The sequence below is a fragment of the Mus caroli genome, unplaced genomic scaffold, assembly GCF_978045245.1.
Source record: "Mus caroli unplaced genomic scaffold, Mus_caroli_1 scaffold_15, whole genome shotgun sequence".
NCBI lineage: Eukaryota > Metazoa > Chordata > Mammalia > Rodentia > Muridae > Mus > Mus caroli.
This window is the reverse complement of record NW_028227270.1, coordinates 61173180-61195823: the sequence shown is the minus strand read 5'-3', so window position 1 is coordinate 61195823 and position 22644 is coordinate 61173180. Positions and strand designations below refer to the sequence as shown.

The following is a 22644-nucleotide window of genomic DNA, read 5'->3' as shown; positions in this document are numbered from 1 at the left end:
CAGGGCACATGGGTGCTGCACAGAAATATACATGAAAGCAAAACATTCATAAGCTAAATAACTAAAAATTTAAAGATTGTTTTGTGGGTCAACATGTCTGATAATATGACTCCTGGCTGGAATCCAGTTGCGGATTTTAAAGGTCTCTGCACCTGGCTTTGCCTGCCAAGAGACACTGGGATCTGGGGTTCATAATAGAGTACAGCAGGTGACATGGGCACGACTCTGAGGATATCCAGGGGATAGAATAAAAGGATGAAGATTGCGGTGATGGGTACCATTGCAGTTTGCACGAGCAATGTTCCCATGGGGTCATGTGTTGGGCACTTGACTCCCAGGTGGTGGAACTGTCCAGGCAGGTTATGGACAGTTGGGGTGCTTAGCCCTGCTAGAGTACATCCCTGGGTTAGACTTGAAGGGTGTGTGGCCTCATCCACTTTCTACTCCATTTCTGTGCTTTCTGTAGAGAAAGATGAAGTAGGTGGCTTCCTGCTCCTAGTGCCTTGCTATTTCATCCCTGCCATTCTGGATGCCAAACCACTAAGACTTGGAACTGTAAACCAAACCAAGCCAGAGAAGAACACCCTTTCTTCCTTAAGTTGCTTTTTTACCAGGACATTTTATCACAGCAACAGAAATGTCACGAATATAAGCACCTATGAAAACTGCGTGCACGCATCCATTCCAAGAGCCACTGCAGAGCTTTTGGCAGCATCCTCATTGGGGGTGTGGGGGGAAGGGGACGGTTGCAGCAGCAGCAAAGATCACTGAACAGCCTGAGCCCCCTGAAGCCACTCTAGAGGTACACAGAGACAAAAACCCGCACAAGGAACAGCTCTAGCCAATCCAAAGTGCAAAAAAGAAGAAAGGGGAAGGGAACCAGGGTGGCTGAAGCTTGGTGAATAGGGGAGTATCTTAGTCAGGGTTTGTATTCCTGCACAAAACATCATGACCAAGAAACAAGTGGGTGAGGAAAGGGTTTATTCAGCTTACACTTCCACATCGCTGTTCATCACCAGAGGAAGCCAGGACTGGAACTCACATGGGACAGGAACTTGGAGGCAGGAGCTGATGCAGAGGCCATGGAGGGATGTTACTTACTGGCTTGCTTCCCCTGGCTTGCTCAGCCTGCTTTCTTATAGAACCCAGGACTACCACCCCAGGGATGGCACCACCCACAATGGGCCCTCCCCCATTGATCACTAATTGAGAAAAATGCCTTACAGCTGGATCTCAGGGAGGCATTGTCTCAAGGGAGGTTCCTTTCTCTGTGATAACTCCAGCTTGTGTCAAGTTGACACACAAAACCAGCCAGTACAGGCCGTACAGCAGGTGGCAGAGACAGAGCTGAGCCATGCCTGTGGTGGGCAGGAATTTAGGAGTCCTATAGCATGCGTGGATTTTATTACAAGTATGTTGGAACCTGGTGAAGACCTGTTAAGAGAAGAGAACAAGCTCTGGTTCGGCTCACCTTTTTCTAAGAGCGTCTTCCTGTTGTGTGGTGGGTACATTACAGAAAGCAGAAGTCAGGCAGGGGCCTTAGAATATAGCACAGTGATACAATACTCAGTAAGGCCCCAGGTTCAACCCCTCGTACCACAAAGAAAAAAGTCATGAGCCGGCACATCAGTTGGCAGACCGTCACAGCCGCATAGCTGAAAGAACACAGTCGTGGGGGACTGGGGGGGACTTGCCACTGGTGCTTGATGCTCCTTCAGGTCAATTTCAAATTGAGAGGATCCTTTGCAGCAAGGGCTCATGCAACACAGGCAAGGCTTAAATATAGACTCAGGGGAAAACAAGGACTTAGCAATGGCTTCAAGTGTTCTCGCCTGAGCAAGGGTTTAGTCTCAATGGGAGTTTTTAGGAGGATGAAGAAACAGGAATCCAAAGTGTGTGTGTGTGTGTGTGTGTGTGTGTGTGTGTGGTTTAATCTTTGGGTCAACAGTAGACAGAACTCCAACGACAAAGGTAGAAGATCTTGTAGCCTCCTGTTTCTAATTTTTAGATTGAGGATCACTGGTGCTCTTACCCAGAATTTTTGGACAATTTGCCATGGCTTTTTTGCATCTGTCAACCCTGATATTCTGAGAGTGTTCTTGTCTTCATCTCTAAAGACAAATTTAGGGCTGAAAAGAATCATATCCCCGAGTCTATGTTCAGAGATGAGCGACTTGTACCGAAAGACCTTTATATGTTTCATGAAAGTTATTTTTGTAAATGGATTCAAGTAGACTTTAACAAGCAAATATAGCACCCTAAATGCCAGAGATCTAAATAGAAGATTCAGCAGAAGCAATGTATGACGGCAAAGCACGGGGACCTTGGGAGGAAAGCTGAAGGAAAGTGATCAGAGGAACTGAGGAAGGACTGAAGATAGGGAAGGGAGAGGCACAGGGAAAAATGCTGGCTGGTCCTCCAGGATGCCAGCACCAGGCCATCCTTTCTACCCATTGAATGAAGAAAGGTTAACTTTCTTCTTCAGAGTCAGCTCAAATTGTATTAGAGGTGAAATGTTGACATCAGTAGAGACATGATCGCACACCTGGCAGAATATCAGGGTGAAATACTCAGGAAAAATAAGGACGGATATAGGGAGGGCCTCCCAATCTGAAATGGCCAAGAGAAGCAACCAGAGAAAAATCAAAGGAGGAAGTCTTAGGTGTTCTGAGAAATGAATGAATTCCATCTTCCTTAGGGTTCTGTTGTTGTGAAGAGACACCATGACCACGACGATGCTTATAAAGGAAAGCATTAACTGGGGCTGGCTTACAATTCAGAGGTTCAGACCACCATCAGCATGGCAGGAGGAATGGTAGCAGGAAGACATACACGGTGCTGGAGAGAAGCTGTTCTATACTTGAATCTGCAGGCGGGGGTTGGAGGGGGCTGGCCAGGGTTGGCCAGGAGGGGGAGAGGGGAGACTGCAGTTGGCTTGAGCTTCTCAAACCTTCCCCCCACTGACACAAGTCTTCCAACAAGGCCACACCTCCAATAATGCCCCTCCCTATGAGTCTATGGGGGCCATTTTCATTCAAACCACCTTGGATACATACGTGCTAATGGGGAAAGGGTCCATGCATCAGGCTCCCCCTACAGTCCCTCCCTCTTTCCAGGGGTCAGAGAGAGGGTAGCAACATAGTCAACCTACTTTGCCTCCCAGAGCCTACCCAAGCAAGGCACAAGTTATGGTTGTTGGGTCGTGATACCAATGTAGACTGTGCTGGGTCTGAGAAGAAGGGTCTTGTTTCCTTGGGCTCAGAAGCGCTGGTGATGGCCTTAGCTGGCTTGCATAGCTAGTCACATGACATGGCAGACTTAGGGAAGGCAGGCAGAGAGGCAGAAATGGAAGAGTGACTGACTGGAAAGTTAGTGGATCGAAAACACCTGTCTCACCTTGCCCTCTTGGTTTTTCACTATGACTGCTGACTTGGGGGCTCTATGTGTTGGTTCCTCTCTTTCATAAGCGGTGAGTATACTAGATCACAGGCTGTGAGTTTTTTGGGAATTCCTTAAGATACTACCCAGACACAGCAAGTTTTGTATGCATACAGGTTAGACAACCTGACTTGAAAATTTGAAAATATCCCCTTATTCTTTGAGAATGTCATGCCATGTATTTTAATCATACTCTCCCACTCCCACACTGTCTTAGTTAGGGTTTTACTGCTGTGAACAGACACCATGACCAACTCTTATAAGGACAATATTTAATCAGGGCTGGCTTACAGGTTCAGAGGTTCAGTCTATTATCATCACGGTGGGAGCATGGCAGCATCCAGGCAGGCACGGTGCAGGCAGAGTTGAGAGTTCTACATCTCCATCTGAAGGCTGCTAGTGGAAGCTGACTTCCAAACAGCAAGCCCACAGCCACAGTGTCACACTTACTCCAACAAGGCCACACCTATGCCAACAAGGCCACACCCACTCCAATAAGGCCACACCCATGCCAACAAGGCCACAACCTCCTAATAGTGGCACTCCCTGGGACAAGCATAGACAAACCATCACACACACCCATACCAGATCCATCCCTACACACACTACATACAACCTGTGTTCTTTCTTGGCTATATGGCCGTTCACTGCAAGTGTGGTGGACCTACCGAGGGCCACACCCTTAAAGAAATCGACTCTCCCTCTCTCAGCACCCTGTCAGTTGCTGGCTGCTCCTCCTCCACAAAAGATGAGGCTTCATGCCCACCTCTTCCCTTCATGCCTGAATCTCATCTGGCTCAAGGAAAAGCCAAAACAGTTTAAGGTGATGACACGACATCAAAAATGGAAAATCCCATACAATGAAACTTGGTTTTGTATGCGAAATGATTTAAAAGATTATGCAGAATAGTAGCTACTTCACAAATGTTAATGTTCAACCTCAAGTGATACCTTATCAATGTTTAATAAACGTGTGTCTGAGCATGATGAAAACATACACGTCCAGTCTTGGTGCCGAGATTTTGCTGTTAGGCCAGAGCTGTTTCCCGAATGTATGCTTTGGTTTAGTGCTGACCTTCCAGCAGCCTAACGCCTCTTCAGAACTCGCCCTAGTGGGGAGCTGCAGGCCAGGTGTGCACTGACAGGTGTGTTCTTTTCTCAACGCAGCGAAGTTACTGTAGCACCTTAAGTCATTATTCAGAGTCATCTCTAATGTTAATTGTATTTCCTCTTGGACACAGACACAGGAATTGAACAACTTAGAAAGAGGATCTTTATCTTGGCTCATGGGTTTAGAGGTTTGGTCCATGGTCCCTTGGTCCAACAGCTGGTGATCTGCGGCATGCTTATACAACAGTGGTGGGAGCCGTGGTAAAGATAACTTGTTTACCTCAGATCTGGGAAGTAGAGAGAGGAAAGGCCTTAGGTTCCAATACTCCTCTCAAAGGCACACACCCAGTGAGTGACCTCTCCCCCACTAGGCCCCACCTTCTAAAGGTTCCTACCTTTAGGTCACTACCTCCTAAGAGCACCCCCAAGCTGAGGACCAAGCACGAGACATGCAGGCCTTTTCCAGCCATTTAAGATCTAAGTTATAGCACCTGGCCAGTGGCCACAGCAGAACAGGAATGGGGTCTGTGGACAGCATCACTTGCCTGCTTTCTTCTGGTTAGTGCTTCTGCAGCAAGAGTCAAGCCTGGTTCAGGGACTCAGAAAGACAAAGGAGAAACATGGAGCTTGCGTATAAAGCATCCACTTTAACTAGGACTTAGGGACAGGACACTGTTGTTCATGGTGCATTATGATGTTTAATTCAACATCACACCAAGTGTTAAAAACGAGATGTAAGAGTTTTTAAAACTACACACCACCCATAAGCTTCCTCCTCTTTCTTCTCCTTCCTGAAGTATTGGGTTGCCTTGGTGGGATGCAGTGGAAAGCTACACCACATAGCTTTTCCTTAGAAAGGAAAAATAGAAATTCACTGCTGTGAGCAGAAAAGCTATTTGCCGGAAACTGAGCCCTGTTTTCCCACAGCAGAACAGTCGAGCTTTATAGTACATGTGCTTTTATTGATATGTTTGATCTGTAGGTACCTCTAAAGAGACACAGAAAAGTGTTTCTGATGCAGTTCATGTCTTTAGCACAGAGCGTGGCACACACAAATCTGGCCCTTAGTAACTGAGTTATGGTTTAATTCTCATGAGCATCATAAGGGCTCATGATATCCCTTGCATGTGGCATGATGTTCTCTAAGCAATATATATATAATGTATGTACCATGAGAGGACCATAATCATGACAAGTTGACATGTGGGTTCCCTAGAGAAAGTTCCCCAGTTACTGTTAGACTCAGGTGGACATGGCTCAGTCTCCAGTAAAAGGAAAGAGGCTATGTCTTTTTATCTTGCTCTAATGTATTGTCTCCATCTTAACTCCATGATAGAAGGTAGATTCTGGTTGGGTCTCCAGCACTGATTAAGCCTGGAGCTAATAGTGGTGTCTCTTCACCCATGGCCTGTGTAGTGTGCTCATTTTGGTAAACTCGGCTCATACCATGAGGGACAATTCTCAAAAGGGAAAGCCTTCCACCACCCACCCACTCCCCCTATCTATTCCTATTCTGTCAACAATCCTTGCTACCTGGAATCCCACCTGTGATGCCAGGAGTTTTGTCCGCTGTTAGTGTTTGATGCAGAGGGCTGAGTTCAGAATGGGCAATGCCAGGGTGGTCCTGGTTCTATAAGAAAGCAGGCGGAGTCAGTCATGAGAAGCAAGCCAGTAAGCAGTGTCCAGCAACGGCCTCTCCAGTTGATGCTTCCTGCTTTCTGCCTGGAGTTAGTTCGTACACTGATTTCCACAGATGATGAACTACAAGCTGAAGGACAGAACACTTGATTCTCTCCCTGAGATTCTTTTGGTCACGGTGCTTTACCACAGCAATAGAAGCCTTGACTGAGATGCCGCTCCATCTGGATTATTTCCATAGCAATACTTCACACCAGAATTTGTCACCAAACCACCACAACACAGTAACCTTAGCACAGAGAACGCTGCGGGTATACACCTCTGCAGCTTTGCTTACCTTTTCTCAGAACCCTATCCCATCCCTGTGGCTTGTCACCATGAGAATGCCCTGTACTAAATATCATTTGGTCTCATGGGTTGGTCACCACAAATGCTCATGAAGGAAAAATGGTTTAGGAACATTGAACATTTAAAGATGGAGCTTAACACTGTATACTGAATCTAAGTGCACATACGTGCAATCCCCATAGTTGGCCAGCAGGTGGCATCAGATCCCCCGGAACTGGAGTGACAGATGGTTGTGAGCACCTGTGAGCACTGGGAACCAATCCTGGGTCCCATGGAAAGTGCTAAATCCTCTTAATCATTGAGCCATCTCTCCAGCCCTTAATTTCATTTTACCTAAAGAATTCTTGTGTCTCCATCCAAAAGCAATTTCTTGCCATCACTGTGACTGCAGCCACACACTCTAGTGGGAGAAGATATACTACTTTCCCTCAAAGTCAAATGCAAACCAAGAAGAAAGCCGTATCAACTCAAACCAAGAACTCTAGGCCCTTTAGACGACGAACAGTGCACAAGCTGATGGCACAGAGCTCAGCCCTAAACTATGGGTTACTTGAGGTCATGGGGACTCTAGGCATCCATTGTGCCTTGTCCCATCTTGTTAGGACATTCCAGGGTCTTCCCACTCTCCCTTAGCTACGCTGAGGGAACTTGGGCAGAGCCTGGTCTATCACCTGCACTGTGAATGATCTGATCCCAATCTAAAATGGTAGCAGCGTCAATTGGGCCAGTGGGATCAGCGGGGTCAGCAGGTCAGGCATCCTCTTGGACCGTGATAATCTTACGAGAGGCCACAGAGTTAGATGCTGAGTCATAATGGCCCACCTCCTAGTCCTCATATCGGCTCAGTTACTCTGGACCACAGTGGCCTCTGAAGGGAGGTGCTGCTGAGGCGAGATACTGAACTCCGTGTGTTGTGTGGAAAAAGTCCTCGGTGAAATCGGTGTTCTGATGCGGCTCACTGGCACGTCTAGTGTCTGAGTGTCAGAGGGCAGCAGTGTGTGGCATTCTTCAATCCGTACGACAGCCTGCCTCACTCTGGCAGGACGGAGATGACGTAACTATGTAAAGGGCATTTGGAAAACACTATCGTTAACAGGAAGTTTGCAGACATCCTCTCTGGCTAATGCTATAGTATTTGGCCTTGGAGTCACTACGCTTATGACCAGATTGCTTCTATAAATGCGAAGAAGTAAACATGAATATTCAAGGTTTTAAATATCAGCAGTTTTGGGTTGGTTATAATCAGTTCTGGATGTACAAGAGAGGATAGGGTAGCCAGACCAGCATCAGAACTTCTCCTGGATGACCCGGGGCTGCTTCACTGAGGAGTTAAAAACAAGGGCTGGATTTCCCTCCTGGCAGTATTCCCCCATTCAATACCAGCCCTGTGGGAGCCCTAGCTCATGCTTCCTGACAGAACCCTCATCCTTCTGGATGTGGTCACAGCCCGCAGTCCAACCACAAGGCTCCCCAGGTTGTTCTTCCGGGGGAAAACCTTGCTTGGCTCTGCTGTGTTTAATCTTCTCACACAGATGCGGTCGTCCATAGCGAGCAACTGAGCCCCAACCGCTGCTTAAAGTTTGCAGCTTTTATTAATTTTTTAAGGAACAGATCGAGGCAGATTGCTGGAGCAAAGCAGTCATGTGTGTGCATGATGTGGAGGTCCAGGAGACCTTTCAATATTTAATGCAACCAAAAGCCTCTGGCAGCCGATCATCTCTTAATGGGGCTTGCCCTTTGGCCATCTTCTTTCTGAGGGAGTCAACTGTCTGGCTTCCAAACAAGTTGTCACTCACTTGGTGAGTAACTACCACAAGCTACAAGTGGCCCCCCAGGCATCATTGGTCTTTGTTGGTCGAGTTTAGAAGGTCCCAGGTCGGCAGAGCTTGTCTTCAAACACGTGTGGTTTCAGAGTGAGCCAGACACTGGCATGGGTTGTGTTCTTGCCTCCCTGTGAGCTCAACACAGAATGAAATCTGTCAGGGAACTGGATGGTAGGGCTGAGAATTTCTATGTGAGAAGACAAGAGACAAGCTGGGGGAGACTAAGCACTCTCCTGGTAGTTGAACTGCATTCACACCAGAGGGGTCTTAGGAGAGGTGCCAAGGAGCAGAATTGGTTCTGGACTGAGCTGACTGACAGCTAGCATTCCTGAGAACAGTGGCTGCAGAGAGGACAGAGGTGAGTGTGAACCAAGAGGGCGGCACTGCACTTTGGGAGAAGCCAACAGACTGGACAGCTAATGGCTTCACTTCTTCCATCTCCCAGCGTGTCTGGGGAATGGGCTGTGCATGCTTCACTCATTGTTGCCAGGGATAAAGATGGTGTGTGTGCATGCGTGCGTGCCTGTGTGTGTGTATGTGTGCGCTCGTGTATGTGTGTGTGCAAGGCAAACAAGAATGAAAAAAAAAAAAAAGCCTAGGCTGTCAGCGTGAAGGGGAGACATGGAACAATGCTTTTGGCCACTAGTTTATACTTATATATTTGACCAGAAACTTCTTTAATTTCATCAAATCTTCGTCTCCTAATGGAGAAAAGGAACTTGTTAAGTCACACAGAACGTCTCACAGTTTACAATAACTAATGACTACAGACTGTATCCTGTGAATTTCTTAGGCAAGAAGTCCATTTTGGAGGCTGGAGAGATGGCTGAACTGTTGAGAGCATTGGTTGCTCTTGCAAAGGACTTGGGTGTGGTTCCCAGTACCCAAAGGTTAGCTCACAACCATCTGTAAATCCAGACCTGGGGATCTGACGCCCTTTTCTGGCTTCCACGGGTACTGCATGCACATAGTGACCAGGCATAGGTGGAAGCAAAACATTCACTATACATAAAGTGAAAATAAATATATCTTTAAAAAGTAAACTGTGTAATTGTAATGATTGGATATACCATTGTGATTTAAAATAATAAAATCATTAATTCTTTTTTTAAAGGATTTATTTGTTTGTTTATTCATTTAATGTATGTGAGTACACTGTCGCTACCTTCCGACAGACCAGAAAAAGGCATCAGATCCCATTATAGATGATATTGAGCCATCATGTGGTTTCTGGGAGTTGAACTCAGGACCTCTGGAAGAGCAGTCAGTGCTCTTAACCTCTGAGCCATCTCTCCAGCCCATGAATTCTTATTCAAAAGAGCTTTACTTTTATTATTTTCTCCAGTTTCTTTCTCTCTCTCTCTCTCTCTCTCTCTCTCTCTCTCTCTCTCTCTCTCCCTTCCTCTCTCTTTCTTTCTTCTTCCTTCCTTCCTTTCTTTCTTTCTTTCTTTCCTTTTTTTCTTTCTTTCTTTCCTTTTGTTTGTTTGTTTGTTTTAAACATCATTCAAGTTGATAGAGTTGGGGGGGGGGGCGACAGTCAATTCAAAACCATAGCTGTAGATTTTATTTTGACCATTTATTTTGATACTCTGTGTTAATCACTATCAAAATCCTGAGGTGCTCTGCTTTTCTTGATGGAGCATGGTTCCTGGCTTGCTTCAGTTATCTCCTGCCTGGGCCTCCATCTCCCTAGCCATGTTGGTCCAGCCATGTTGAAGTGATATACAGCCTTCACCGAAGGGTCTTTTTATGGTTCCTGGTTTCATTGCCTTCTTCAAGCTTCTCTCCCTTTGCTCCAGCCTTAGAAGGAAGGGGTGAAAACCTGGTGACCAGGTCATGATCACTACTCCCACAAGGTTGAAGAATGAAGTCTTCCTAGACCTCCTTTCTGATGGAGTCCCCCCAAGTCTGTAGCAAGAGCAGCTTTGCACTGTGCAGTCCTTGTTCTGAGAACATCTGACAGAACCGCTACCTGCAGACCCGTGGTCTTAAGAAGTTAAGAATCTCATTAATTAAACCTTTTAAAAATATTTACTTGAGGTGTGTGTGTGTGTGTGTGTTTGTGTGAGCGCAGGTGTTCACAGAGGTCAGAGACATTAATGCCCCTTGATGTGGAGTTACAGTCTAGACTTGAACTTAAGTCCTCGCAAGAGCAGTATTCGTTCTTAACCTTTGAGCCTTCTCTCCATCCAACCCCAATACATACCCACCCCACCTCCCAACCTCAAACAAACGAAAATGACTTTCCCTGCATCTAAACTAAGGCTTTGTTTTGATCTATTGTTTAAGAGAAAGAATTTGATTTGGGACAGAGAGTAGCAAATACGAATCCCTCTTGAAGAACATACCATGAATATCTTTCTCCAAAAGCAGCAGCACTTGTAAAAAATAAAAAATAAGAATAAAAAACAACCCCACCTTTTACTCACCAACAACCCCATCGGCTAACTTTATTAGTGGTGTTCCTTTTGGTGAGGTTCCTTAGCAGCATCTGATGTGTTCGCGTAGCTATACTAAGGGCCCTGAACAGCCAAGGCGCTACAGAAGGAAGGCTTCCTTGAAAAGAAATGGCATATGAACCCACCTTAAAAAGAACTTTGGTTACGGGGAGATCAGACCTTGCAAAAAAGTATAACGAAGTTTTTCCCGGGTGAGCATCCATGACTCAGCTTTCTGACTGCACGTAGAACATGTGTTTGGCCATCAGGAAAACCATCAGAATAAGTGAAATCGGTTTGTATCTGGCTCTGGGCAAGCAAGCCAAGTATCTTCTCCAGAGAGTAGCTGTCGGATACACTGGGATAATCGAATGGAGATTCTTCGCAGAGGGTGAGATGCCATCTGGGAGTGGATGATTAGCAATGTGAAGTGCTGGTTTGTAGTTACAGAACCATACCATACCGTGTTATACTGGCAGTATCCAAGGGCTACCTTCACCCTGTGCATTTAACCAATCAGAACAATGGGAACCAGCCCAGGATGGTTGCCAGTAACAACACATCAGGAACTAGAAACAGTTTCTAAATCACAGGTCTCATTCAGTGATACTGCTAGCTGGATGTTCATCACCCCATTTGTTCCTCCAGCCTGCCCACTGTGAAGGACACCCAGCCTGCCCCACCCTGACTCTTGGAGCATCCCCAGTACCCCTGGCTGGTGGGCAACCAGAGGCAGAGATTCAGACTCCCAGTGCCACACTTGAAAACTAAATCCAGTCTCCCAAATATTTAAGCAAGAGCATGAGATCAGGATGCCAAGGAGCCCAGTTCAGAACAAATGGCTCCCTGTGCTCTGCAGTGAGGGGATTGTAGTTCTGTACAGCCTGAAAGCCAGGGAGTGTCGACAACAGAAACATGACAGTAATTTGCTATTACTGGGACTGCTCCTCTAGTGAGTCTATTCTTGTGGCGTGCCTGAAAATTGGGAGGAAAGAGCAGCCGCAAAGGGCTGTGCAGGGTTGTTCTAAGTGGGCCGAGAAGACTCATGGGTCCTTCATGAACTCTTGTTAGACTAGATCACATCACTCACATGTTTGAAAACAGAAGAATGTATTCTCTATATAACACACATGGAATCCCCAGAGAACCTGGAAAGAAATAAAGAGAAAATGGAGGGGAAAATCTGGCCCAAAGAGCTAAGTAGAAAAGAAATGTCATGATGGAGAGACATGCACATTGAGACTTGAGTGTCATTGAAGGAAACAAGAGCATTTTCTTTGGCCGCTAGCAAACAGAGCCTCTGGTCCACTTGGGGCTGTAATCAGTGTAGCCTCGAAGTCACTGGCAGCTGAGGAATATGGCAGTCCCTTGTGTTGATCTCACCCACAGTTTAGAGAAACTAGGACACAGAGCAGTGTTACTACAGGTCAGCATTGTCCCCATTGGGAATAGCCAAAAGAGTCCAAAGTCTCTGACCACAAATCGGTGGCGAACACAATGTGACATTGTGGATACTCAAGAAAGCCTGGAAGCTCTCGAAATCAGCACACCCCAAAGTTTACGGATATCTGGCTCTAGGAGGCCTCACACAGATATATATCTTGATATGCCTTAGTAACAAGAAAACTTAAATCCCTTCTCATCCGTTGAACTTCTCAGATGCTTGAACATGGTCTGTGATTTGAATCTCCAAGAAGGGCCAGGCTCCTGAGGACTGAGGCAGCTTTTACACTTAGGGGCTGGTGTGCAAAACCTGACACTTTGGTTCACACTTCAACACATGCTGATCACAAACTGGATTATAACTTGAGTATTTCCACAGAACAAATGATTTTTTTTCTACCAAAATTCCCCCATCTAGCTCCAGGCTTTTCTGATTCGTCTACCATGCTGTTGGGGGCTTTTAAAAAAAAAACCCTAACCTTTTGTCTTTCAGGATTTCTGAGAAGCACATTTATAAATGGCTCTCAAAGAAAGACCTGCAGAGGAAGGGACTCAAAGACAGATGCCCATCTCCAACCCTAAACCTTCCCAGAAATATTAGCAGACACTTGACCTTCTTTGTTTAAGATTCTCCCCTTCAGATGCATTAACACTGGGACTTAGCACAGCCAGAAGACAAAGCCACAGATTGTGACCTGTCACTCTGAAAGGCTCACTGTAACCCCTGGAGATCTGTCTTTCAGGGTAATGAGACATACTGTATTTAGGGCCTCATGAGGTCCCCAGCAAATGTCTGCTGTGTGGATGAAAAAGGCCAGGGAGGACAGCTAGACCTTAGACTTGTCTGTCCCATGGGTCACCGCGTCACCTTGGGCATACGGTAACCGGTGACGCAGTCTCATCGGCAGAGTTCAGTGAAGCACCGTGCGTGTTCGTGAAACTCGATGAAGCATGGGCAGATGTCTGTAAACCTTAGAGAGCTTTCCGAGTGTGTTTTGGGAGAACATCACACACAGAGACAGGAGGTTGTACAGCTGGGCCAAGTACTGGGAACTGTGTGTGCCAGTGTGCTCAGACCTTATGGAATATGGCCTGGGGAATGTGTACCAGGCTTAGAGAGCATCAGAACCAGCCTCGACCTGTCCAGAGCACAGAGCAGTCTTCACTTTGCCTGGTCAAGGCTGCCAGGTCCTGGGGTGTCACTTACCCTGGGGCCGTGAGTCCTTCTGAGCATTGGGAACTGTTGGCTCCTCCCTGTGTTTCAATAGCTTCTCCTGGTCAATGTTCTGAGTTTGGAGATGGAGGGTCAGCCAAGGGGGTATCCACACAGTCAGGCTGTACCATATTTCCTGGTTGGTTAGGATTTGTGCCACATGGGTTATGGCATTTTCCTAGGAGGAAATGTCGTCAGACACCTGGGCAGGGTCATTTCCTTTGTGTAAAAAACCACATATCGATACTGAGAATGAAAGCTGGGCGGGGCTTCTGCGTCAACAAATCGATATTGAGAATGAAGGCTGGGCGGGGCTTCCGCGCCAACAAATCGACATTGAGAATGAAAGCTGGGCAGGGCTTCCACATCCACAAATCGACATTGAGAATGAAGGCTGGGCGGGGCTTCCGCGCCAACAAATCGACATTGAGAATGAAAGCTGGGTGGGGCTTCCGCATGCTCTGCATCCTGAACCACATCTAACTCAGGCTGTTTGTTGACTGTCGGTGCGGTGCCCTGGGCTTCGGTAGCACCAGAGAATTGCCAACATTGCGTCATCAAGTTTCTCTGGCTGAACTAACGCTATCTCCAGGTGATTGCTGGGGCTTCTGTTTTTACTGAAATGGGTATTTTTCTTAAAAAAAAAAAGAAAAAAGAAAAAAAGATAAATTTATCTGTTGCTGTTAGTAAACTAAGGATCGCCCTATCATAGAGGAGAGTCTAAAGCTTTGAGTACAAAAATATAGCTCGCAGGCCTTGGTTGCCTGTCAGTAAAATGGAAATAGTAACTTCCATCTCGGGCACCACTAGGTTGGTGCCTAGAAGAAACCTTTGCTTGCTGTTTTGGTCAAAATTATCACGTTGATTAAAGGATGAATGGATGGGTCGATCTCCCCAACAGGAAGTACATGAGGGCTTTTGTAAATCCAAAGTGGACATCAAGCGAATACCCTCTGCTCACCTCTGGCTTCTCGGAAAGGAGAGTTGCAAAGAACATTTAAAACGTTGTTTTGACTATTCTCTACCTTCTGACTCTATTACCCAAGTGTCCCTTGAAAGAGCCACCTTCCCCACAGCCACCTTCTGCGCTGGTTCCAGATGACTGACGCTTCTACTGATGCCTTCCTTGACAGGTCGGTGGCCACACAATGTTGCCCATCCGATGGATGCCTCCAGAGAGCATCATGTATAGGAAATTCACCACCGAGAGCGACGTCTGGAGCCTGGGCGTTGTGTTGTGGGAGATCTTCACTTACGGCAAGCAGCCCTGGTATCAGCTATCGAACAATGAGGTGGGCAATATTTTGGGAGAGATCCCACCCTGCAGTGCACGCGCACGCGGGCACACACACACACAAACACACACACACACTCACGAGTCCTACTAGAGCAGCAATCTAAGATGCAGCCGTGGTCTGAGGGTTCTTGAGCTGGGAGCCGGGACATGGTCATAGGTGGCTTTGTTGGAGTCAGCAGCTCTTCCCAGAGAGCCAGCTGTGTACCTGAATTTCACAGCCTCATTTTAATAATTTTGGAGAAAGAGAGACACTCTGTTTTTCTAACCCAATCTCGCTCCTTCTAATGACAGGGCTGAGAAATGATTTTACATTGCTCGTCCAACAAATTAAGGGCAGCCTAGGTGGCCCATGTCCCCCCTTCTGGCAAGAGTTTCTGCACTGCTCCAGAGATTTCAGATCCTGCTAGAACATTAGCTACTGGTGAAAAAAAAATCTCAAGTGTTTGTTTGCCTATTCCAATTCCTTCACGGAATACAATGACCTGTTGAAATCCATGGGGGACTGGTTCCAAGAACCACACCCCCCATCCCCACCCCCACCCCACCCCGACCAGATTAGAACACTCAAAATTCCTAACACTGAACATGTACTCTCTGCAAGCCACCTGGGCATCTCCTTCCCTGTGGGTCATCTCCAGCTTACTCACAGGAACAGTACACACAAACGCAGTGCGAATAGCGATCATGCAGCATGTTTAGGGAGTAATGACAAGAGGAACATCTGCACATGCTCGGTACAGATGTCATCTTCCTCGAGTACTTCCAGCCTGCTGCTGTTTGGGTGCACATCTGGAGCCCGTGGAGACGGAGAGCCGGCAGTGTGTCAGTGTTGAGGCATAGCACCTCGGTCAGGTGTTTCCAGTCTCTCTCTCACCTCCATGCCTGTGTTTTTAAACTCAGCTCTGATACCCGGTGAGCCTAGTCACTTCTGCTGTCAGGGGGTCCCTGTCAGTCAGCACCTCACACAAAACTAACCCAGGCTCTACCCTCAGCCGGTAAAACCCGAAACACGTAGGACTTTCTGTGTGGAGTTTAGACAACCCTTTGTGAATACCTGGTGCCTATCCCAGTTTTGTGAAATCGCAGTGGCTCTCTTCCTGGTGAGCAAACACTGAGAGAGGCTTCTTCTGAGACTGAGGCAAGGGGGCCATGAGTTTGTAGGCAACATAGCAAGCCCACTCCTACAAACAAAAGCCCCGCCTCTCCCACTGGAGTCTGTAAGGGGAAGATTGGGCTGGGAACCTTCGACCTCCTCCCTCCTAGCCTTTCATAAAAGCCTTTCATAAAAGCCTTTCTTTAATACAAGGAGCTGAAAGTTATTCCACTCTGAGGCTGTATCAGCTCCTTCTCTGTTGGTAAATGGTTAAGGAGACACACGTGCTAACTGTCCCGATTTAATCAGCACACACCTGTGTCTGTACAAACACAAATTATCCAGAGGTAAGCAATGTAATCCCGCTTGATTTTTAAAGAGGTAAAGACAGGAGAGGCCCCTCCTGGCTCCTCCCTCCTGCAGGCATCTGCAGACCCTTCCCACAGGCTTGGCTTTTGCCCTGCTAATCCTGCCTCTGGTCTCCCTCCAGGTGATAGAGTGCATCACCCAGGGAAGAGTCCTTCAGCGGCCTCGAACCTGTCCCCAGGAGGTGTATGAGCTCATGCTCGGATGCTGGCAGCGGGAACCACACACCAGGAAGAACATCAAGAGCATCCACACCCTCCTTCAGAACTTGGCCAAGGCATCTCCCGTCTACCTGGATATCCTAGGCTAGGGTCCTCCTTCTGCCCAGACCGTCCTTCCCAAGGACCTCCTCAGACTGGCCTACACGACGAACCTCTTGACTGCCGCTGACGTCATGACCTTGCTGTCCTTCGCTCTGACAGTGTTGACAGGACCAGGAGCGGCTCTCAGGGGGAGGCAGTGTGTGCTTCTCCATCCACAGACAGTATTAACTCGCTTCTGGCATCGTCTCTTTCTCTCCCTTGGGTTTGTTTCTTTCTTTTGCCCCTTCCCCTTTTATCATTATTTATTTATTTATTTATTTTCTGGTCTTCACTGCTTCACGGCCCTCAGTCTCTCCTTGACCAATCTGGCTTCTGCATTCCTATTAACTGTACATAGACAAAGGCCTTAACAAACCTAATTTGTTACATCAGCAGACACTCCAGTTTGCCCACCACAACTAACAATGCCTTGTTGTATTCCTGCCTTTGACGTGGATGAAAAAAAGGGAAAAAAAAATCAAACATCTGACTTAAGCCGTCACTTCCGATGTACAGACGTGGGGCGTTTCTATGGATTCACTTCTATTTATTATTTATTAATTTATTTATTTATCACTCTTCTTATTGTTTTCTGGTGGTTTTAGCCTATGTGTGAAAAGGAAAATTTGTGTACAATCTGGGAAAACTTTGTGGGAAATGAAAATGAGAGCGAAAGAGAGAGAGAGAAAAAGAGAGAGAGAGAGAGAGAGAGAGAGAGAGAAGCTTTACCATAAACCACAGCATGAGCGAGACAGAGACAAGCCATGGGATCAGTCGGGAGTCCGTTGTGCTTAGGAAAACCCAGCAGCCGTTAGCTGGGGGAGCATGTTCGGCTCCATCCCCCAAGCACCTTTCTGAGGAGGACACAGGATGTTGAACTCTGCTTCACGGGCAGAGTTTCCAATCACAGATATTGGCTTGCACTGGAAAGACAGTTCCCACGGGACCTGGACGGACAACACATCCTACATTCAGACATTGTGGTCGGGCACGGTGACAGAGTTGATCCGTTTCTCAAGTGTTATCTACCAAGCTTTTGTGGAGTTCCATCAAAGGAGATAGATTCTTGCTCAGATATAATTTCAGGAAAACCCGAGTCCTTGACAAAGACAGGAGACGCTCTCAATTTGGAGGCAAGTTTCTCTTACCTTGAACTTTTTCAGACAGCAACTCCCCCCAGCCCCATCTTCCACTCTCACCTGTCTTGTAACTGTGCAAACAAAAGTGTGCATGGTCTTTGTCAATTGATACCTATGTGCACCTGTGTGCAGAAACTGTTGTTCCAGCTGTGGTGCCTGATTAGAAGGGCGGATCCATAAAAGGTCTAACCTAGGCAACTTCGGGAAAGGAGACCAGATCAGTAGCTGGAGGCACTCTCCAGTAGGCGGTGAGGGGTTTACTGAGTAGGCGTGCTGAAGCCTGGATATCTTCACCCACCTCAAACCCACCGGGCTGCAGGACAGGCACAGGCCATCCCGGAGGAGAAGGGGGAGCTCTTTTGGGATCCCACCTGAGGTTACGTTCAGTGTGCTCCAGTCAAGTCCCTTGCTCGGGGCTCTGTTTGGGGAGAGTGGTTTCATTCCAAGGTACTCATTATTAGTATGCTGTTTGGTTAACTATACTCCATTAAAAAGTTAAAAAAAAATGAATCAAGCCTTGACACTGTATGGCTGATGGGAGGCTGTGCCCAGACGGAGCCTGGAGATTTGCGCCCGCACATGGTCATTGGTTTTCCGAAAAGAGAGGGTAAATTTATATAGAAATTTACAGGTATTTGGGTAGTCATTTAGACCAAGGGAGAGAGGGAGACCAGTGTTTCCATTTCTCTGCGCCCCCTCTGTGAGGGGAAGTTCGATACACTTGGCACCTTTATAACCGGAGCCAGATAGGAAGGGAGTGACTTAATTCACCTTAGAACATTTTATTTGGTGTTTATTTCTGAAGGTGCAAGAGCTCTGTGTAGATTTCATTTGTGACCGAACATTTCTGGAGCACTGTGTTTTCTAGCAGAAACTCCAAGAGCCAGTTCTCACAATGAAACTTTAAAAGCTGTGTAAATTGACAGAGAGCAGAAGGCGATCCAAGAGGCCCACTCAAGCGAGCGGTGACACGAGGCACATGCCGTGGCCCTTTCTGTTGTGCTGGCCCATGAGAGATGGGAGCTATTTTTGTCCTCTTCGTCCATTAAAACAAACCCCTCCAGAATACCTATAATAATATAACGAAAGCCATATCTCTGTGATCTATACTTTCAGGTATAGATCATTAAAGGACCCATGGTACTGTCAGGCACTGTGGAACCGTGAGGCAGCAGAAAGGCAAGGGCACATTTGTACATGTTCCTCTAGCTTCCGCCAGCCATGACCTAAGAACTCACATAGGCCGCTTGCTCCTAGTCTGACCGGCTGCCCTGGGAGGAAAAGCTGCAAGATGCTCAGCAGAGAGCAAAGGAGGGGATGGCCTTGGAAAAGGCCAAGGTTAGGGAGGCCACGCAGGAATACACCAAAGGGCTGTACTGAGAATGTGGGAGCATTCCATTCCAGGTTTGTATTTTCCTCAGCAAGAAAAAAGAGCAGATAGAAAGGTGGAAGAGGAGAGAGAGGAAGAGAAAGGAGAGGGAGAGGAGAGAGAGAGAGAATCCTTATACTTTTTGGCAAGTCCTCGAAGGTCTCAAAATAAAAGTGTCTATGCAAGTGCAAATTTTTACAGTTATTTATACTAATTATTATTGTTATTATTAATTATTAATATTATTATTACCAGTCTCTCTGTTGTCTCAAGAATATGTGCAGATTTCAGAGCATTAAAGAGTATCTGGTTTCTTTTAAAGTAGTTGGGTGAGCCAAGGACACCTTAAAATAATTGTCACTGTTCATCTGCTATCGCCTTTCTCATGGTATTTTAAGTTTTAGAAAAGAAACATTCTTATTCTAAAACATATCCCTCTCCATAGATGACCAAAAAATGGTGTTAGCAAACCGAAACCTCCCCCGATTCCTGTCTGACATCCGATCCATTTCTCAACTGCTTGATGATTTCTGAGCGCTTTTTGCATATGTTGTCAAAATATTCATATTATTTTGGTGAGGGAATGGAGACTCAGAAACTCAGAGGACAAACATAAGCTTCACTGAAGTCTGTCCACCAGATACAAACTAACATACAAACAAGACAGCCAGGGAAGGAAATGTGCTAGCAGCGTGTCTGTGAAGCAGGGTGGGAGGTTAGAACAGAAGGAGACCTGTGCAGTGCACGCAGAAGAGATGTTACATCGTGTGCTTCTGCTCCTGGCTTCTGCTGCCTCCCAACTTTGCTCTCAGCCTCATTTAGAAAACGCTTCAAACACTGCTCTTCAGGGTTCTGTCAGAACTCACGCACACGTGCTCACACCAGCCCCGCTTGTGACATTTTTATGTACTTCTATATAAATATATACATAATATATGTTATAAACACTTGATTTATACATATACAAATGCACACATGTAGTGTGTTTGTGTGTTTATGTATAAACATATAGGCACATGGTAATAGAATAATTATAAGTAGGGTGCAATATGAATAATTTGCATAATATTTGCTAAGTAACCAAAACTTTCCAACGTCATGTGGCACTTCATATTTCCACTCTCAGTGTGGGTAAGGATGGACCACACCACACTTTCAGCTCTGTGCAGCCCTTGGATGGAAGATGTGTTGAAAAAAAAATCACATCTTTCCTAAAACAACTGACTGAAAGCCATCCTCTACATTGAATCTGTTCTCTGGCTCTTTGCAAAGGAGAAATGCAGACAAATGGTCTCCTTGTGTCCGAGTCCTGGGAAGGAGAACTGGGTTTTCTCTTCTTGCACATTTGGACCGTGCTCACCTTTCCTGGCTCTATGCCCTTTACCCTGGGCTCAGAGAGGAAGCGTTCTAGACCCCAGCTGCAGGGCTGTAGGGAGGCAAGTGTCTTCGAGGCTGATAGCAAAGCATCCAGGAATCTATAGCAAGACGCGCAGCTCGAAGTCACCCCTCATCCACACGACAAGCAAGAGCCAGGGCGTGCAGTGCTGTCCATCTTTAGGACGGGACAGTGGGGTCCTCGGTCAAGGGCAGTCTTTCCCTAAGCCTCTCCTTTTGCAAATGGCACTGCCAGCAGTACCTGGCATTAAGTCACGTCTAATTTCTAAAATGGCAGCACAGACCCGTGTGCCCTCATTGCTCTGCCCCCACATGCCTCATCCAGTTTCAAACTTGACTTTCCATTTGGCCCTGTATTGTGGTTAAAGGAAATCTCAACAGAGGGATGGCTGTGACCTAAATCCCCAGATGTCCAAGTTTGCAGTGAAAGCCAGTTCTTCCCAAATGTATAACTGGAATGTAGGGACTCAGGCTGTGATACTTCATACAGAAATCTCAGATGTTATTGTTAAGAATTGGGTTGGGAGGGATTCATCACTAAGCCAACAGTAATGCAGGAGGGCGTGGCTGATCGTTAAGCCAATAGTAGTGCAGGAGGGCGTGGCTGCTGTGAGGGCTGGAATCCATCTCTGCTGCTAAAGTTCAGGGTTCTCAACTCTTTTCAGCTGTTGCGGCCCTTCACTTCTTTCCCTTCGGCGTTATTTATTTGTGTATTTATTTATTTGTTTATTTATTTATTTATTTATCTATCAACTTTTGGTCCATTCATCACCAACATAAAGCAAAAACAATTTTTTACATATATGTAAATGTGTTGCAAGTGAAACACTGTGAATCTCACAACCACCTCCTAGCAACTATGCTGCCATCTTGACGTGCGTCTCAGGAGTTGAGACGGGAAAAGACGAGGACGTCATTTTGCAGCCTACGCATTCTGGGCCAGGTCCGTGTTTGTTTTATTTCTTTAGTCTGTGAGTTAAGAAAACAATCCGAGCGAAGGGTGACGGATGTTCGGCAAGCTCGGTGAAGCAGCACGAGCTCTTTGCAGCTATAGGTTCGAGCAAGAAGGAAAACCATGGGAGGTGGAGAAGGGAAATTTGATGGAGGGGTGGGGTGGGGTGGGGGCTCTGTCTTACAGCTCGTGTAGCTTACTGTTGCTTAAAAATGTATACAACAGCTGGAAATGTTTTCAACACAAGGTATTTGAAATAAATGTGAATCTTAAATATGTACTCCCTTAAGGAATGAACATATTATGGTGAAATATTGCTCCCCCGCGTCCCCTACAAATCTGCCTAGAGATGTGGATACCTACATTTGCTTAAGCATCAGACCAATGTTTGTATATACCCGGGCCATACACACTCATCTCGAAGTCTCTCTGCGGATGTATTTCCCCTTCACTGGTGACCTGGTATTTAGAACTCCGTCTTTTCAGTTCCCTTTAATGTGATGTCTCTGTGCCGATTATTACCGGTTCTTACTTGTTTTTGCAATCCGTTTTGAGGTCCAGTGTTTTACTGAGACTCATTGCATCTTGGCTGATTTCAAAGTGACACCCGAATACAGTGTTTAAAAAAAAAAGTTTGTTTGTAAATCATGTGACCAGCTTCTCTCAACCTGACATGGAATGTCTCTTGTACTACAGTGTATTTAATAAAAAAAAAAAAATGATGTCTTACAATAAATAACATCTTCCACAAGAGGGGTTGAAAGTGGCAATGCTTACTTTTAAAAGTTGTGTAGAATGTCCTTCAGGCAGGGCCCATTTTTTAAAGGCATGAGGACACAGATGAGGACATAGGCTACCTGCAGCATTCGCTGACCACCTAAAGGCCATGAGAACAAGCAGCCTCTGAGAAGGAGATGTTCTCTGACCTCGCAGATCTGAACTTTTTTTTTCCCCAAGACAGGGTTTCTCTGTATAGCTCTGGCTGTCCTGGAACTCACTTTGTAGACCAGGCTGGCCTCAAACTCAGAAATCTGCCTGTCTCTGCCTCCTGAGGACTGGGATTGAAGGCGTGCACCAGGCGTGCACGCCCTGCAGATCTGAACTTTTAATTTACCTTGTAAGTTACTGTTGTACTCACACATCATATAGAATCTCCACCTCCACTTTCCAGTATGGTATCCTGCAGCTGCATGTAGCTAGCTGGTCTTCGACTGTGGCCAGTGTGAACGGAGAACAGAATATGAAATTGTATTCAGTTTCAATTAATGTACACTTAAAAG

The 22644-nt window shown here is 46.4% G+C and overlaps 1 protein-coding gene across 3 annotated transcripts in view; it reads left to right on the top strand.

Moving 5' to 3' along the window:
• Ntrk2 (neurotrophic receptor tyrosine kinase 2) overlaps positions 1-21497 on the top strand; it is a 334118-nt gene extending 312621 nt beyond the window's left edge. For all 3 annotated transcript variants that reach the window (XM_021180131.3, XM_029468409.2, XM_021180130.3), the window contains exons 17-18: positions 14585-14743; positions 16332-21497. In XM_021180131.3, coding sequence (XP_021035790.1) covers positions 14585-14743; positions 16332-16517 — 345 coding nt within the window. In that variant the 3' untranslated portion in view covers positions 16518-21497. The remainder of the gene's footprint in view (positions 1-14584; positions 14744-16331) is intronic.
• Positions 21498-22644: the final 1147 nt, after the last annotated feature.